Source organism: Pleurodeles waltl, chromosome 5, assembly GCF_031143425.1.
Source record: "Pleurodeles waltl isolate 20211129_DDA chromosome 5, aPleWal1.hap1.20221129, whole genome shotgun sequence".
In the NCBI taxonomy this organism is placed as follows: domain Eukaryota; kingdom Metazoa; phylum Chordata; class Amphibia; order Caudata; family Salamandridae; genus Pleurodeles; species Pleurodeles waltl.
The window spans coordinates 287,034,112-287,052,715 of record NC_090444.1 but is presented as its reverse complement, the minus strand read 5'-3'; the positions used below and the strand labels follow the sequence as shown (position 1 = coordinate 287,052,715).

The following is an 18,604-nucleotide window of genomic DNA, read 5'->3' as shown; positions in this document are numbered from 1 at the left end:
TAAGCATTGATGGAGTAAGCAGGAACCAACAGGCTTCTTATCATGGATACGTCAATAAATGCCTTGAGAGTCTAAGGAACTATATACAGTAGTAGCAGTTGGATTGACTGTGTCACCTCCCATTCTTGACAATTCGCCAATGATTGAGATATTTTTGGGAAGGACGGTTGAGTCTATGTATAGTTCTTTTGGTCTTTTCCTACCCCTTTTCCTTGATATTTGGTACCTCAATCTTTGACAAGGGCACTTGTGTCAATAAAGTATCAAAAGTACAGCACTCGTCTAAGATAGGTAAATATGGTAAATGTGTGAAATGTGCCAACAGTCCTCTCTCTTAGTCCTATTACTACCTGAGCCCTCTGAGGCAGACTACGACCCCTTAAAAGTCAACCTAGGGTACCACATCTTCATTATAGTTGAAAAAGAGTCAATATGTAACTTTGTGCATATATAGTTAATCCTTACCATTTTAAAGGTTTGGGTTGCTTTAGTTTCCACAATTCTTAAGACATCCCGAAGCTCCTTCATTCCTCTCAAAATGTTCCTATCAAAAGTGAACAAAATGTTATGCTTGTAAACAAGGTTTTCTTATGGAGCTATCAAAAATTCAAAGCTAGACCAAACCACAAAAGTGTAATGATATATATCAAATATGTTCAAATACCTAGAAAATCCAACTGAGAACCTGTATACATGGGTCAAGATATACAAAGAATTGATTTAAAAAAGTGGTAGCATATTAAGCTCTGACTTTTCGCTACTTGATAAACCAACCTATGCACTAGTAGGTCAGTTTGCAAAATCACTATTTGCAGTGAGGTGCAATTCTAACAAGCTCATAAGTATTCATTAGGTAGGTTCCAAATTTCGATTCACTCCATCTGGATGCCATCATAGGGACGGTGGCCTGCTGTGGTCAGCAAACCCCCATGTCTGTCATCACATTTTAAAAAGTACTTTTTTTAATGCAGCTCATTTTCCTTCAAGGGAACAGGGCTGCGTTTAAGAAAAAAAAGTACTGCTTTTTTAAAATGTTTATTTAAGTATTTAGAGTCGGTCCTCTGGACAATTTCCCTCTTCCAAACACTCTCATTTTTTTTCATTTATTAAAGGGAGGTCCCACAGAGACTCCCTTTCCCCCTCTGGAATGGGACGTCATCTGCTTTGAAGTGTCGGTTGTAGGCCATTGTTGCACATCTTTCTGATTGACATTTTGGAACGAAAGCGCTAAAGATGCCCCTTCCACGTAGTAATTCGGTATGCATTTTAAAATCCGTTTTGCTAATTGGTAAACAGTTACCAAATTGCAAAGTGTATTTAGTATATTTGAAAAAAGTCATATTGCAGTTGCAAAGCCTGTGATGTAGTTAATCACAGGTTCTGTGACTGATACATGGCTTCATACATCTGGCACCTAATCTCATTCCTTTACAGTTCAAAGACAAGCTCAAAACTCACATCTTCAACACAATTCTGAACTTGCTAATTAATAGGCATTTCCAACCTTTCTCTAATGTTGCAAAAACTCGCCATGCATCCACACATTTCAGAGTGACCATGACACTTCAGGGTCTTTTCCTTCAATGATTATTTCTATGTACTTTACACCCTTCATGTTGTTACACGTATGCAATTACCATGTTTAATTATTCTTTTTGCAGTGTGCAATGCCTCACTCTACTGTGTACCCCTCTCTGCTGACCCCAACATTGCAGTGTAAATGTGGTTGTTACTTTGAATACAAAGAGCCGGTGTTCCTTGGAAAAGCATATCCACTTCTCAGGTCATCTGCAGTCGGAAGCAATCAAGGCCAGCGATGTCAGCAGTGAGCGTTGACTCGGGTGACTGGACAGAGCGTCAAGTAGCCTCACAGTGACGCAGACATCAGTCCTAACTGAAATGATGCTGGTTTGGGGTATGTCAACTCTGGTTAACCCGAATCGTCTCTCTCAAACATTGATGCTGAGCTAAACAAGGACACATAGATTTTTTTTTTTGCAGGGCGGCAGGGGGCGGGGCCTATGCCCACAAGTGATCTATAGAGTTGCTCCACTAAGTGAATCCACTCTGGTGTAATTTGCAGCAGTGGCTACTCACGCTTCACAGATCCAGCAGACAAAGATGACATTAATCCATGCTTGGCTCGGCCAGATGTCTGTACCTTGTTAATAACTAGTGCCCAAACGAGCTAGCAATTCTAAGAGGTGAATAATTATTATTTTTTATAACGTTTACAAATCTAGAATGCTTTCGACAAAATAAAATAAAACCGATATTCCCGGTAGTTAAGAAATATTTCAGTTGTACTAATATTCCTTAGTAATCTTTATTGAAAGCAAGGTTGAGAGTTTGATGACGGGGTGCATCTGTGTACATCGTACAGAATCTGTAACGGATAATATTGTGTTAATGCTGCAGCAATTTCTACAGCTATATTGTAGAGCGCATGACTTCTCCATATTATAATGAAAAATAAGATTAAAATGTACAGTGATAAAACTTGAAAGAGCACCAGTGAGCAAGCGGGGATAACAGGGTGACACGAACCACTGCACACCATTCCACTGCACTCGGAGCACGTGCCGTCAACTCAGTGACCGGAAACCGAATCTATGGGTATTCACCAGAAACCAGGAGAATGGAAAGGGCATTGTTATTGGACAGTCACTGGTCCACGTCAGACAAAGGTGGCGTTGACTTCCCAATGCCGTACACTCGCTCTACCTCAAGGATAATTTAAGATCGGTAACGTCAGTGGTCCCATGGACATTCACTAACTTTTCAACCGTTTCTCTCATTAAAACGAGAATCCACACATTATGGAAGCATACAGATCAGGGATTGTGAAAGATTTGCAGTTTCATTTGGAGGGGGCTGATCTTTGAGGGGCCTGACCAAATATTATTTTACACAAGAGTCGTTCAACACTAAGGGGGTCATTCTAACCCTGGCGGTCCAAGACCGCCAGGGCTAAAATGACGGGAGCAAGCTGGCGGTGCCCCGCTGGGCATTCTGACCGCGGCGGTTCGGCCGCGGTCAGAAGTGGAAAATCGGCGGTCTCCCGCCGGTTTTTCGCTGCCCAAATGAATCCTCCATGGCGGCGCAGCAAGCTGCGCCGCCATGGAGGATTCTGACACCCCATACCGCCATCCTGTTCCTGGCGGTTCTCCCGCCAGGAACAGGATGGCGGTATGGGGTGTCGCGGGGCCCCTGGGGGCCCCTGCAGTGCCCATGCCAATGGCATGGGTACTGCAGGGGCCCCCGTAAGAGGGCCCCAAAAAGAATTTCAGTGTCTGCTTTGCAGACACTGAAATTCGCGACGGGTGCAACTGCACCCGTCGCACCTTCCCACTCCGCCGGCTCAATTCTGAGCCGGCGTCCTCGTGGGAAGGGTGTTTTGCACTGGGCTGGCGGGCGGCCTTTTGGCGGTCGCCCGCCAGCCCAGTGCAAAACCCAAAATACCCTCAGCGGTCTTTCGACCGCGGAGCGGTATTTTGGAGGGGGAAGTCTGGCGGGCGGCCTCCGCCGCCCGCCAGACTTAGAATCACCCCCTAAATAGTTAAAGATCAAGGAATGTGGGATTCTTTCTGCACGATTTTGCAATCAAATGTTGAAGCAACACTGCTATGCTCTCCCCTCCCCCTTATTCCCTATTGGCATGGCTCCCTATCTGTATGTGCTCATGTGATGTCAGGCCTGTTATCCAGTGTCTGCATGACTCATGTGCACTTAGGCAAACCTCATGGCAAGCAGTGCCACTGACTTTAGAGACGGATGAACCAGGTACTTTAGTGAGCTCAATTTATTGTTAAGTATCTCATCTGTAGACTTTGCTTTTCAGGATGCAGCGAGACGGAAGGGTCAACGCTTACTCTTACATGCTGGCAGGGAGAAGAACACCTTACCAAGCAGCACATGCCACTCACGATAAATATAATCTCTACGGAGGATTATTCTTGTGTAAAAAATCATAACACTTTTATGATCATCAAGGTGGTATGCCCAGTGACTTAATACGTTTAATGACAAACATTTCGCTCTAAGGGTGGCCCTCCATTCAGCTGCTACATCACTCTTCGGTTTCACAGCTGACAAGGTTTACACGCCACGATAGGATTGAATCACGTCCTATAGTAAAGCTCGACATCTGCTGGTAAGTAGAGTTCCATGCCTGATTCTGTCTCTCAGACTGTTTTTCCCAAGTGATAGCATGGGAGTCACACAGAGGGACTGCGCCACTCAGAAGCGATCACCCCTTCAAGGTTTGCGGGTATTGTGGTGCTGCGGGCGATGAGCCCAGATCAAGAAAGAAGAGGGGCAGCAGCACAGGCAAGTACTCAGGCCGCCCATCAGAGCTGGTTGCGGGGGAAGCAGTGACGTAATGCAAAATGATTGACCCCCTGCAGAATGTGAAGAAGGGCCCCTCATTCTCCCATATCTTACAAGCATTCATTGGCCTCGGGTTGAAATGGGGCATCCTGGAGGGTTGGGGGCCCCTGAAGGGCTGGACCCACACTTCATCGCAGAGGCTGCAGTGACCTGCGTAATCCCTGTCGCTAAGGAAGAAGACTTTTTCATGAAATGGGGGATGCTGCACACAGGGTCACACCTGCATCAATCATGATACAGGACTGGCAACGCACGGTGCAGCACAGTAGCTCTCAATGTCATCTGCTGCAGAAGCAATGAAGGGTGCAACACATGGACTTGGATGGAAATTGGCGGCAGCAGAAGTAGAAGCAAACAAGCTCACACTGCAAGGTACAGACACAGTCATTACACTGTTAGAAGTTGGTGAAGAAATAGCGACAATGCAGGGTGTAGACACACAAACCTCACACAATCATAAACTTGTTCAATTTAGCTCTCACACAGTAGCAGCTGGATGAAGCACACAGGCTTTGAAGTTGTTCATGAGGAACTTTAGAAGTTAGGCTGGTCTCCAGTTCTAGGCTCCCATTGTTGGCATCTCTGAGGATTCTGAACACTAAACGCTGACTCTAGCTAAATGGGTCTGGTCCATCCCCCCACTTCCCTGTGTCCTTCACCAGCAGAGTTTCTTCCTTAGTCCTTGAAGTATAGTACCTACCTGTAAAAAGGGGAGAGACACAATTTCAGCCCCTGGTCTTCGCCTTCCCCAGCATGCACAGGTGTGCAGAGCTCATTGAAGTAGAAGGTGACACTGGATATTCTGCAAAAATCCTGTCCTGTGACACTTGACAAGAGTCAACATTTCCGATTCAAGATTAGCTTGAAATGTTTAGTGGGAACCAATGAGCTCAATTCACATGTTTCTTTCAGTGTGCCATTGCTATTTGAGGTGAAACTCTCACCCTCACTTTGTGTACTGCTCCCAGACAGCACCTTTAAAGGAATGCTTTTTTTGTAACATAGTAAGTGCTAGCGCCCTCCTCAGGCTACCACTGCAGCATACACCCCCATTACCCCTCTCCGCACTGCCAGTGCCCGTACCCACATTACTAACCATCGCACCCCTTCAAAAGTAACAGTTCGGCCTATTCCAGGCCACTCACATTAATAGACACCGTTGATGTGCTCACCTTAGCAATAGACAACAGTATCAACATCTGGTTGACTCTCATAGGTGCAGTGTTGAAAATTAAGCCCCAGTGCCAAGCATTATCAAACACTGGCTCAAATTAAGCACTGGTCAGTAGTAACACAAAAGACAGGTTTGCAGGGGTTTCGCTGACAGTCAATCTCTTCTGTGTTAGAGGTGTGCAGCCTTTGGGCTATTCTTTCTTTCACAAAATACGCTGGCCAGGTCGCTGGCAGGAACTGGTTTTGGCCAAAGTTAAGTGCAACAAAAGGTTGTGTGTTCTCTAGGATGTTGCATTTGGCTTGACACATAATTCTATAATGATGGATGAGACTGAGGAGCAGTGCATGTGGCATGCAGGTGCAGGGAGAAGAAAGTCAGCAATCTGGGGTGCAGAGAAACCCTATGGAGCACAGTAGAAACATAGCGGAAACCACCTCGCAGGCACCGAGCACTCTCATGCACATGTCAGATACCACCAAGGGGAATAAGTGGCCAAAACATGACATGCTAGATGGAACCAGTGAGAGCAGTAGCCATGTACATTAAAAATAACTTTGGGAACAATCAATTCACCAGCAGAATTTAGCCAGCAACATACCACAAGAGCATTTGCCAGGAGACTGAGCACACAGGACCATTCCACAGAAAATCGTGCAGGGTTGGCCAGAACGATATATAATTAGAAGTTGGTTGCCAACTCCGCAAAATGCAAGGAAGTCTATCATAAACTCCAGGGGTAACTAAAATAAAAGTCCCCGTGCTGCTGTTACCCACAATGCCAGTAATCCTTCTGACATATGATAGAGCGTTCCGTACTAGTAATTTATCTGTATTTCGGACGCTCTTTAGGCCGATTAATCTTTTGGCTAAGTGGGACCCTCTCCACCCTTAACCAGTCAAGTTAATCAAATCAATAATCAATAACGAACATAAGCAATGCCCTGATCAACATAACACTTAACAATTAATCCAGAATACATTTCGGCGAACCCTGACCTTTCAGTCAGGAATAATCACACCAGTTTATTCAAAGTTAGTGAATTTATTTCCCTATATTAACAAAGCTAGCACAATATAGATGTGTCTCAACACCAAATGATAAACATAAATGAACATTAATAGCTGTCCATAACGGCGAAACAGGTGCAATCTATGCAGCATTTGAATAACAAGGCATTCGATGATAGCAATGCAAATCACTAAAACTATAATCTGTAAGGGGCTAATTGCATACATTTAGTCAGCATAACAAGGTCTCAAATTGCATCGTGCAACAAAGGGAATCCTCATCTAACCTCAAATTAGCATCGGCATGTGGGACTTCATGCAAAACAATTTAGCAACATTAATTTAGAAAAACTCCTGACTAGGGCTCTTATAAAAAATCAGCAGTTGGTTACCTAAAAGAAACACAATGCAATTGTACAATTTCCTTTCATATTTACCAATTTCGATCAGCATTCAAGGAAGTCTTCGTCTCACAGGTGTCGTTTCTCGATCAGCATGGGACGGGGCAAAGGGGCAGGGGTGGACGGGGCAATTGCCTCACGGCGGCAAGATAAACTACTACTTCATGCAAAGGGACAAATCAAAGTTAAAGTCTCTAGGGTAAGAATCATTTAAGTCTCTTTCTCTCGATTAGAGAAAGCATCAAAGTCTCTCAAAATGGCGTCGCAGCAAGGTGGGCCATAATAGCTGCAAAATGGCGCAATGGGTGCAATGTCGGGTAATGGCTACCTTCTTCTCGTGCACCTGGTTTAAATAGACAACAGTTCAAATCCAGTAGGGTCTTCCATTGGAGGGTTCATAGGTTAGCTTCAAATTGTCCAATCAAAAACAACAGTTCTCAAGCTTTTACTTAAGCATACATTATCCTTGGAGACGGGTACGCAAGTTGCAACATTTTATACCAATTAACTCATTTTCAGAGCTTCCATTGTCCGCACCTGCAGATTGACCTTGGAGCAAAGAGAAAAATGCCAGGCTGGCACGAAACCTTAAGATAAGCATGTGAACGATCTCAGTGGAAAAGTACAGCTTCAAGCAGAAATACACGTTTAATAGCACATTGGAAAAATACGAGCATCTAAACCGTGAGACCAGGCAACTAGGCCGAAGCCTGCACTAAAGTAATGCTAAACTAAAACATTTCAAACAAGCAAATCATAGCACACGTTTACGATTATGTCGGATTAGTGCAATTCTAATACATCACGTTATATAAAGCACGCTTATAAATGTTGGCAAACTACTCTGAGGGCACATTTTGTCCCCGTACAATCTTTATTAGTTCGGTTAAAGTCACACATGATTATTGCAGCACTACGTTTAAGCGCTAATAAATGTAAAACCTTCATTTCAGCTTCATCAATCCCTCCTCTGATGACTACTTGTCATCACACCAAATCATGCCCACAAATTTTATTCCATTAAAATTCTGTCAGTTCTCTTTTCCTTTTAATTCCCCTAGTTTTCGCTTTGTATTCTTCTGCCATTCTTTTCATCATTTTCTCTTCCTTCCTTCTTTTAATTCTTTCCATAATCATTATTATTCCCCTTTTTATTCCCCAAATTCCAAATATGCAAATTAGTACTATTAGTATTCCCTGTATTATTTTTAGTAATATTCCATTCCAAATTCCCCCAATCCAATTTCCCACTGAAGCAAGTCCTTTTCCAACCTTCTCCCACACTCCTGGTTCTTTCAATTCCTTCAAGTCTGCACTCTCTTTTGTTAGATTAGCAAGCATAGTTTTAATTTTCACACTGTTATCTGGAATATACGTGCAACAGTGTCGTGCACCAAGCATTTTGCAAACGCCGCCATCCTTTGCTAAAAGAATGTCTAAGGCAAGCCTGTTTTGAAGAGTCATAGCTCTTTCCGCTGCAAGTTCAGCATCTATCAGGATTATAGCACCTGAAAACTTTGTCAACATGTTATCCACTATAGTAGACAACTTTCTTATTTTGATGGAATTCAGCACAACTCCCAATGAAGGAATCATGGCTCCAAATATATCTCCTAACACAGCAGCTGCGGTCTCTCTTTTCTGGATACGATGGGATCCAGATGTCTTTGGAATCATCGATAGGTCATCCAGTTGATAAACCTTTGGGAACACTATACCCAAATAACATCTTCCCCACCATCCCTTTGGAAGACGATAATAGGCATTATACCCACAAATGTAATATACACCTGGAATGACAGGGTCAAGTCCGTTCATCATGAATGTCCATTTGGCCTTAAAGATAAACGTATGTTTACACTCACTCGCTCCTACAAAAATGTTATCATAATAAGATTCACCTCGATATATACAAAATTTCCCTACATGCCAAGCATCTAAAGCTATTCTCCCTTGTGTCTTTATTGCGGCAAAATCATAATTATCTACTGAAGTCCTCTTATGTAGTTCTTTTTCTAATTTCGCATTCATTTGTGCCCTTCTATCATCTGTGTGATCTAAAAAGCTTATTTCTACTGCCGAGAGCGAGCAGGTAAGGTTTTCCCTATGAGCGTGAGCCGTTTCAAAAGGTTGCATTGGCTCGAAAAATTCCCTCATTATTTTGGCATCCCAATCTTTAGCAATCTGGCTTAGCTGCGCCATTATAGGAACATATGCAAAGGTAACATCATAATTTGAGTAAAAATACTGTATGTTAGTTTGACCATAAAATCTAGACATTACTATACTACATGTAATCCCGTATGTAAGAGGCATGTGGTGATAAGTCACCCCTTCCTTTACTGATGTCGGTATCTGTGTACACACATAACAATCTTTCGCATCCATAGTCTCAACATATTCTGTTAGCAAGCGATAGAAAACATTATACGAAAGTTCTTTCTTATCATGCAAGTGTCTCTCATCTAATTCTAGTCTTTTCAGTGCGGTTAGTTCAGTGACAGTAACAGGAGCAAAAGTAGAAGCATCAATTTTCTCATTCTCACCCCTACCATGCATTCCAAGCACTATTGCCATTATTATTAGTACACATGCAATTACCAAGCCTATACACACATATTTACAATATTTCTTTCTACTGTTTTGTGTAGCGTACCTAGTCATGATCTGTATAGAATCAGAGAGCTAGAAGCACCTATAAAGAAACTATTTAGCAATTCAGTTACAAAGCTGAACGAGCGCAATGTTCACACAGTCTTCTTCAAGAGGCCAGTCACTTATCGGTTAGCAGCATTTGTCTCAATTCGGCAATAACTCAGTTCGGCAATAACTCAGAAATCGGGTTTAAGAGTCAATCAGGTTTTCAAAGTCTTATCAAGTTAGCAAATGTCTCATCTGGTTTAGCAATGTCTCAGCTGGTTGTATTCACGTTAAATTATAGCAAGCAATGTCATTTATTAGCTTTTCAATCGACAGAGTCCATAAAACTTTTCTTTTCTATTGGTATCTCTTCTTCTTCGTTCTCGAGACTAAGAGATACAAATTCATCAGTCCAGTCGTCATTGACTGCATATGCCCATTCTGGACCGGAATATCTCCTGTTTGGTATCCTTTTCCTTTTCAATTTTGCCTCTCTTTTCGATTCTGCCTCACTGGTACTTTCCTCTTTGGCCAAGTCTTTTCCTTCACTTGAGGATGGTACCACGACAGTCACTTCCTTTCTTTTCTCTTTCACTTTTGGCCTTTCTCCGTCGTTCAAATTTTCTTTAGTCCTTTGTTTTATTGGTGATATACTTAGTCTCCTCTTTGCACCGTGTCCATTTGATGGACCTGCAACCTTTTCCGTGGAAGCTTGAACTGCTTCGTTCTGTTCTGCCTTGTCCCCTCCTTCTGGGGAATCAATCACGTTCTCCTTTTCTTTTTCTCTATCGTCTGCTTCTGGGAAAGCCCTCCTCTGATCAGGCTCTCCTGCTTTTTCACCTCTTTCGAGCCCTTCGTCACCGTTACTTTCTTCAGACTCTTTATCACTTTCAGCTGCTTCAGGCTCTTTGTCACCTTCAGCTGCTTCAGGCTCTTTGCTACCCTCAGCTGCTTCAGGCTCTTTGCTACCCTCAGCTGCTTCAGGTTCTTTGTCACCTTCAGCTGCTTCGTCGCTGTCTGAACTTTCTCCTTGGTCTTCCCCAAGTGAGTTGGTCGCTTCGTCCTCAGAGAATATCTCTCTCTCTTCCGTTCCTGCCTGTTCGCTTTCGGTTCGGTTTTGCTCTGTCTCGGCGCTCAGCACTGTTTTATCAGGCACTGGCAGTTTCAGCGCTTCAACTTCCTCATCTGTGGGACACAACACTTTCTTTGTGTGACTGGCGTGAATCCAGTTGGGAACTCCCGCACACTTCACAGCGGTAGTGGTCGCCAGGATCACTTGAAAAGGGCCTTTCCAACGGGGTTCCAGACACGACTTTCTCACGTGCTTCTTTACCACGACCCAGTCACCTGCTTTCAGTGTGTGTCCTGGACCTTGGATCGGTGGCAAGGTGGTTGCTTCCACCTGGTGAGAGAAAGAGCGAACCACGTCAGCCAGACCCTTGCAGTAGTCTAACACCATATCATCTGTAATATTCAAAAGCGCGTTTGCGGGAACTGCAGGAAGTCTCATAGCCCTGCCCATGAGAATTTCGTGCGGAGACAATCCAGTCTTTCTATCAGGGGTGTTTCTCATTGACATTAGCACCAAGGGCAATGCGTCAGGCCATTTCAAATTTGTCGATGCACATATTTTCGCCATTCTTGATTTCAGTGTACCATTCATTTGCTCCACCAGTCCTGATGCTTCAGGGCGATAGCTACAATGCAGTTTTTGCTCAATGTTCAGCGCTGCGCAAAGTAACTTTATCACCTCGTTATTGAAGTGACTTCCCCTATCTGATTCTAAAGAGATCGGGAATCCGAAACGTGGTATTAACTCCCTCAACATTAGTTTTGCAACTGTAAGGCTGTCATTTCTAAGTGTGGGGTATGCTTCAATCCAGTGACTAAAAATGCACACAATCACCAACACATACTTCAAACCTCCATGCACAGGCATCTCAATGAAGTCCATCTGCATTCTACTAAACGGGCCACTGGCTCTGCCAATGTGGCTCGCGTTCACAACTGTTCCCTTTCCTGGGTTCATCTGCTGGCAAATAACACATCGATGGCAAACTGCTTCTGCAGCTTGACTAAATCTGGGGTTAAACCAATCAGTTTTGAACAATCTTATCATGGCATCTCTCCCTAGGTGAGCCTGCCCATGATAGAACCGCGCAAGCTGTGATAAGAGACTATTTAGCAAAACAAATTTTCCCTCATTTGAAACCCATAACTCATCTGGTCTCTTTATACATTGTGATTTAATCCAGGAATCTCTTTCATCCTCCCTGACGTTATTCTGTAATGCTTTTAGTTCATCTATTGTATCTACCTTCAAGGCAAATGCTTCAGCTGGTTCGAGTTCTGGTTCACTTATTGAATTCCATTCATCCCTGAGTAATATACAGTTCAAGGCACAAAATCTTGCGACTTGATCTGCATATGCATTTCCCAGAGAAACATAGTCCTGTCCTTTTGTATGAGCACTACACTTTACCACTGCAACTTCGGCTGGCATTTGAATGGCGTGTAACAATTCCCTTATTCTCTCCCCGTTTTTCACTGGGGATCCTGAAGAAGTCAGGAAACCTCTCTGTGACCATAGTTGTCCAAAGTCGTGCACAATTCCAAACCCGTACTGACTATCGGTGTAGATGGTAACTTTCATCAATGCAGACAATTGACATGCTCTTGTAAGGGCTACAAGTTCTGCTACTTGTGCAGAATAGACTCCTTGAAGCCAGGACGCTTCCAAGACACCGGTTACAGTACATACAGCATATCCTGCTTTCAAAATTCCCATCCCATCTCTTAGACATGAACCATCAACGAAAACAATTTGGTCATTTTCATCAAGCTTAGTATCCTTAATGTCAGGTCGAGGTTTTGTGCAAAATTCAGTCACCTGAAGGCAGTCATGCTCGACGTCTTCAGCGTCCTCAATTTCAGCATTTTCACCGGGAAGCAAAGTTGCTGGATTCAGCGTAGTGCACCTTTTCAGCTGCACATTCGGTGAGCCCAGAATTATCGTTTCATACCTGGTGAGTCTTGCTCCAGTCATGTGTTGCGTTCGGGAGCGGGTCAAAAGTATTTCAACTGAGTGAGGGACCATGACTGTTACTGGGTGTCCCATCACTATTCCTTCACTCTGAGTGAAGCTGATACCAACTGCTGCTACGGCGCGCAAACACCCTGGAAGTGCTGCTGCGACTGGATCCAAGGTAGCTGAAAAATACGCTACTGGTCTGTTTATGCCACCATGGGCTTGAGTCAAGACAGACAAAGAACATGCATCACGTTCATGACAAAACAATGTGAAAGGCTTTGTGTAATCAGGCATACCTAAAGCTGGAGCCCTGCACATGCATTCTTTCAATTCAATAAAGGCATCCATCTCATCTCCTTTCAGCTCAATTTGATCCAAGGCATCCTTCTGGGTCAGCTTCAGTAAAGGCTTTGCTAGAGTTGAGAAGTTGGGAATCCACTGACGACAGTAGCCCACCATTCCCAAAAACTTCCTCACCTCCCTCCTTGTCTTTGGTGGACTCATTTGAAGTACACTCGTTATTCTTTCCTTCATTATTCTCCGTGACCCTTTCTCTATCTGGTGACCCAAGTATTTCACTTTCTTCTGACAAAACTGCAATTTGGAAGGAGACACCTTGTGTCCATTCCTTCCCAAATGGTTCAACAGAGCAATGGTATCGGCTGTGCAGCCACTTTCTGTCTTTGATGCAATCAGTAAGTCATCGATGTACTGTACTAGGGTTGACTCGAATGGCAATTCTAATGCTTCCAAGTCTTTCTTTAGAATCTGATTAAATATTGACGGTGATTCAGAAAACCCTTGAGGAATTCGACACCAACTGTACACTCTGTCTAAGAATTTGAAACAAAAGAGAAATTGGCTGTCCTCATGAAGAGGCACCGAAAAGAATGCTTGTGACAAGTCGATGACTGAGAACCACTCAGCATCGCAAGGGACTTGAAACATTATCACAGCTGGATTGGGTACTATAGGGCAGCATTTGACTATGGTGTCATTTATTTTCCTCAAGTCCTGCACGAGTCGGACCTTTCCACTCGGCTTTATTAGTCCCATGATTGGTGAACTACATGGACTGCTTAACACTTCTTTCAGTACTCCCTGTTTTACAAATTCGTCTATGAGTTGGGCAACTTTCATGAGGGTGTCTTGTGCCATGTGGTATTGTGGGGTCTGGGGAAAGGTTGCATTGGGCTTTACAGTCACTTTCACTGGTTCCACTCCTTTCATCAATCCCACCTCTTTCCCTGTCATATCCCACACTTCCTTTCCAACTGTTTCCCGTAATTCAGCTGGAATATCTTCTTCAGTTATCATCGGGAAAAGACAAATCAGAGGATACTCTTCATCGACTGTTTCCATCTCATCCCCCTCTCCACTGTCCTCTTCTTCCCCATCACTGCTCGTCTGTATTTTAATTCCCTTGTTCGAACACATAATCGAACATCCCAATTTGCACAATAGGTCTCTCCCTAACAGTGCTATCGGGCTTGAGTCACATACCACAAATTTGTGTAACCCTTGATAGTTACCAATGCTGACTGGTACCGGATCTGTAATTGGGTTTGTCAGGTGCCTGTTTGCTACTCCCACCACTTGAACTGTCCTTCCTGAGAGTGGCAAATTTGGTACTTCAATGCTCTTAACAGTTGAACGTGTGGCTCCTGTGTCAACCAAGAATGAGACACGATGACCCATTACTCTTCCCTCCACGTACGGACCCTTTTGATCAACTTCCAAGGATGCTGCAAGCACACAATCTCCTTCCTCTCCTGAACTTTCACTCTCCCATACATTGTTTATTCCACTCTCACTGTGTAATGGGAACTGTTGTACGGTGCCATTTGTATTCATTACCTGACCCGAGACCTGTGGAGGAACCATCACTTGCTGCTGACTCATTGGTGCCAAAGGTATTTGCATTTGCTGATTAGGTACCATGGGTAACTGCTGTTGCATTGGCTGCATTTGCGTCATCTGCATACGGGGCATCTGCATCTGCTGCGGCTGCATGGGCTGTAATCCCTGCAGCTGATTTATGGTCTGAAAATTTGGGTTTGGACCTCTCATTTTCGGTCCCCTCATTGTCTGAAATGCATTGACATCATTGTTTTGCTGACCAACACCTGCACCTTCCTGCACCACCATCGGGCACTCGCGTTTCCAATGACCGACAATTCCGCACACGTGACACGGCATCACCTTTTTCAATGCCTGCACACCATTCGGAGTCACAACAGTGTTCAAATCCGGACCATTATTCACAAAACCTCCTCTGCCTCTGCCTCTCGCCTGTGGCTGAAACATCATATTTCCCTGCAACTGCGGCTGCGGCTGCGGTACCTGTTGTTGGAACCCTTGCAAACCTTGCAGACCTGTCTGAGCTGCTTTAAGTTGCATCATCATCACTTTCTCTTTCAACCTTTTCTGTTTCACTTCAATTTCGTCGCTACAGTATTTCGCATAATTCAACACCTCATCAATAGGTTTCGACTGCCAACAAATCAAATGCGACTTTATCATCTGACTTATCTCTGGTCTCAGCCCTTCCACAAATCTAAACACAAAATGAAGCATGTCCTTCGCCTCTATTGTTTCCGTGCCACTGTAGTTCTTGAACGCCTTCAACAACCTCTCATAGTAACTATGAATCGACTCTTTAGCCTCTTGGGCAGTTCGATCGATCTTCTGCCAATCCACATTTTTCGCGGCAACCTTCGTCTTCAAGTGCTCAATCACCTTATAGTACAAGCTCATCACCATAGGTGATGGTGCACCCGTATCCCTGTCTCTCTCCGGTTCACTTGTCGGCCAACCTACAGCTCTTTTGCAATCCTCCCACAAATCTGCCGGAACCACAATCTCAAAGAGAGTGTTCAGGTCTTCCCAGAGACATTTTGCAAGCTTCACAAACCTGTCAGTCTGTTGATACCATTCAATCGGTTTCTCTCTCAGTTTAGGAAAATCATCCGTAAAAGACTGAATGTCGCTTCTGTGCCATGGTACATGTATTAATTTTCCCCCTGCTGTCTCCCTCATTGGTAACATGGTTACTGCATCACTACTCTGTGGTCTTTTCTCGTTTAGCTCTGGGACACTGTCTTTCCTCTTTTCCTTTCTCTTTACCCATCTGTTTTCCCATTTGTCTAAGCACCTCCATACTTGTGCACTCTGCAACAATTCTCTAAGGTGCGCCTTCATGCCTGCTGACCTCATGTGTTCAAAATCTGTGGTCCCGAAATCCAACCTGTAGCTCCTGCTCAAGTGTTTTGTCTTGTCTATGTCAACCCAGTTTTTGTCAGCTATTTCCTGCAAGCTTTTATGTACCTTGTTCACTTCTCTCGTAATCCTGGGACATAGATATCTCAGCTCTTCTTCCGAGTAGGACTCTAACCTATTCACACCCATAGTCCCTTCCACCAATTCTTGTGCTTCCATGTTCAACCTGACCCTATTCAGATAATCTTCTCCCTTCCCACTGGCTGAGCTTTGTGTGGAATTCAGACTGTTGAACCACTGTGTCAGCTGTTGCGCATTCAACCCCATCAGTGTAGCATTCACATCGACTGCCATTGATGGTTGCGGCAACTTTTCAGTGTTCGATGTTAGAGGTATTATCAGTGGGGGGCTCGACCTCACCACTGTCGACTGAGCACATATGGGACTAAACTCCATCAAGGACCCAGATCCAGTTGGTTGAGCCGCTATCGGAGTTATCCCTGGAGTGTTTTCTATGCACCTCCTTTCTGTCCCGCTCTGCAGCATTGATCCCTGACCGCTCATACCTAAGTTAGGCTGACTGTACAAAGGTACCGGTGGACCTACAGTAATGGGTAGTGATATCGCGTCTGGATTCTGTCCATTTCCCATGTTCTGAGACATGTTCATTCCCACACTATGGGTCATCATTGCCGGCACGCCCATCTGACTCCCCGTCATCTGAGCATGTGCGTTTCCCCCCTGCATCTGCTTTTGAGGCATCAAAAACTGGGTTGATTCAGCTTGTGCCATTGTTGGGTTGTGACCATTCTGTCCTCCCATTGTGGCTGGATCTAGAATCATTCCCGTACTATTGTCACTGCTGTAGTACCTTGGGGCTTGCGGCTGATAATTTTCTGCTGGTTTCAACATGGGCACATCTGGATATATTCTCCTAACCTGCGGTATCTGCGAGGTGAACAGTAAACTCGGGTCCTTAGATCCCGATGATGCTCCTGAACTCTGGGTTTCACTGTTCTGTACCGGTGCCGGAGGGGCAGAACTGGTACTTGGACCTTGTCCACTCTCCGCATAAGGTGGTGGACGGTCGTTCAGCAATTGCATGATTAACTCCTCATCCTCTAACTCCTCTTCTCTTCTCAACTTTTCCTCGTCCTCTCTATCCTTAGAACACCTCCTGTTTGTCTTACAGGTAGCTTTCTTACCTGTCTCCTCTTCTTCCTTAGTAATTGCGGGAAACAATTTTATCCCCTGCAATACATCTGACCTCCACACCTTCTGTGCATTATCCCACCTAGCGTCCGCTAGTGTCTTTTCTACCTTCCTTATCCTAGTCTCGAACTTATTTTGCTGCTGCTGTCTAGCCATTAGTTCCCAAATTGCTAGAGCCTCAAACTGTGCTGGCCTTGGAGGTACCTTCATGTCGTACATCGCGAATCTCAAATTCTCTAGGATCCTTATATTGAATGTTCCATGAATCGGGAACGCTACGCTCCCATGTTTCTCTGTCAGCTTGTGCCATTGCTTTAGCCAAAGGCACGGAGCTACCCCCTTTTCCTCCATTACAATGTAAGCTGGTGTGCCTTCGGGCGGCGTTTCCTCTCCTACGCTCGCTTTAATGTAAGACTCCCCCTTCATCGCACTCCTTAATGCTTTAAAAAATTTCATTTTCTCGTCTTTTATTTCACAAAGTTTGTAATCAATAGGTGACTTTAATTCCCGGAATACTCTTCGCTTGCCTTTCCCCTTCCAATCGAGCCCCACGGACTGCGTCCAATCCGTGCGCGACCCTTCTCTACAACCAACCTATCCCAGCGCGGCTCCTAGTGACGTCACACTCACACACACTGCGGCTGACAAAGCCTCACGGCTAGTCCTCCTTCACTCAGCTCCTCTCGTAACAACTTCTTGCATGTATCGCGAGCTACCAAAAAAATAATAATAAAACAGATCTGTCGGTTTACTACAGGAGGGGTAACACAATCGCTTCAGGACCTTAGGGATTTTTCACTAGCCTCGGCAGTTATTCCATCTTTCTCGGTCCCCACGTTCGCAAGCAAATCTGACCCGCAGACTCTGCTCTCAACTTGTCAGTGATCTATTCTAGTGCACTTAGAATTTTGTCAAAGCCCGAAGTCGAAGTTTCTTTCACTCCCTTAACACACGTACCGACTTGTTGACCACGCCCGATCAACCTATTAAACCGACCAGACCACAACATAAACAAGTGTCTCATACACTTTTCAACATACTCCGGAGTCTCTTGACCTCGCAGGGCCCGTCTCAACAACAACAACCACGTGGACCTTTTTCTGCACAAAGCGCCACATACACGTGAAGTTCGACGACTTCCCTACTCTCACACCCGGAGTCGCACCTCCGCTATTCTCTATGAAGTTCGACGACTTCCCTACTTCTACACTCGGAGTCGCACCTCCGCTATTCTCTAAAAAAAATCCTCACAACCTTTTCACACAATCTGAGGCAATAAGCTGTGCAAGTGCAAAATCCTAACTTCACTCATACCGTCACTAGTACCGCCAACGCTGATCTCACACCTCCATTCTCTTCATTCGCAAGCTCCGAGATCCCGGGGAAAGTCGCGGGGGACTTAGCCCATCATCATTCTGTCAATCTGTTTTACCCAAGAAAAATCTAATTCAACTTCTCGAGTGAGGTCTCAAAGGGCGTAACCGTTAGTTCAACACCATGTACTTTAACAGTACGGAGTCCCAAAAGGCG

The 18,604-nt window shown here is 44.5% G+C and overlaps 1 protein-coding gene across 2 annotated transcripts in view; it reads right to left on the bottom strand.

Moving 5' to 3' along the window:
- Positions 1-18,604, bottom strand: part of TTC7A (tetratricopeptide repeat domain 7A) — a 1,654,710-nt gene that overhangs the window by 982,256 nt on the left and 653,850 nt on the right. For both annotated transcript variants that reach the window (XM_069234028.1, XM_069234029.1), the window contains exon 6: positions 466-544. In XM_069234028.1, coding sequence (XP_069090129.1) covers positions 466-544 — 79 coding nt within the window. The remainder of the gene's footprint in view (positions 1-465; positions 545-18,604) is intronic.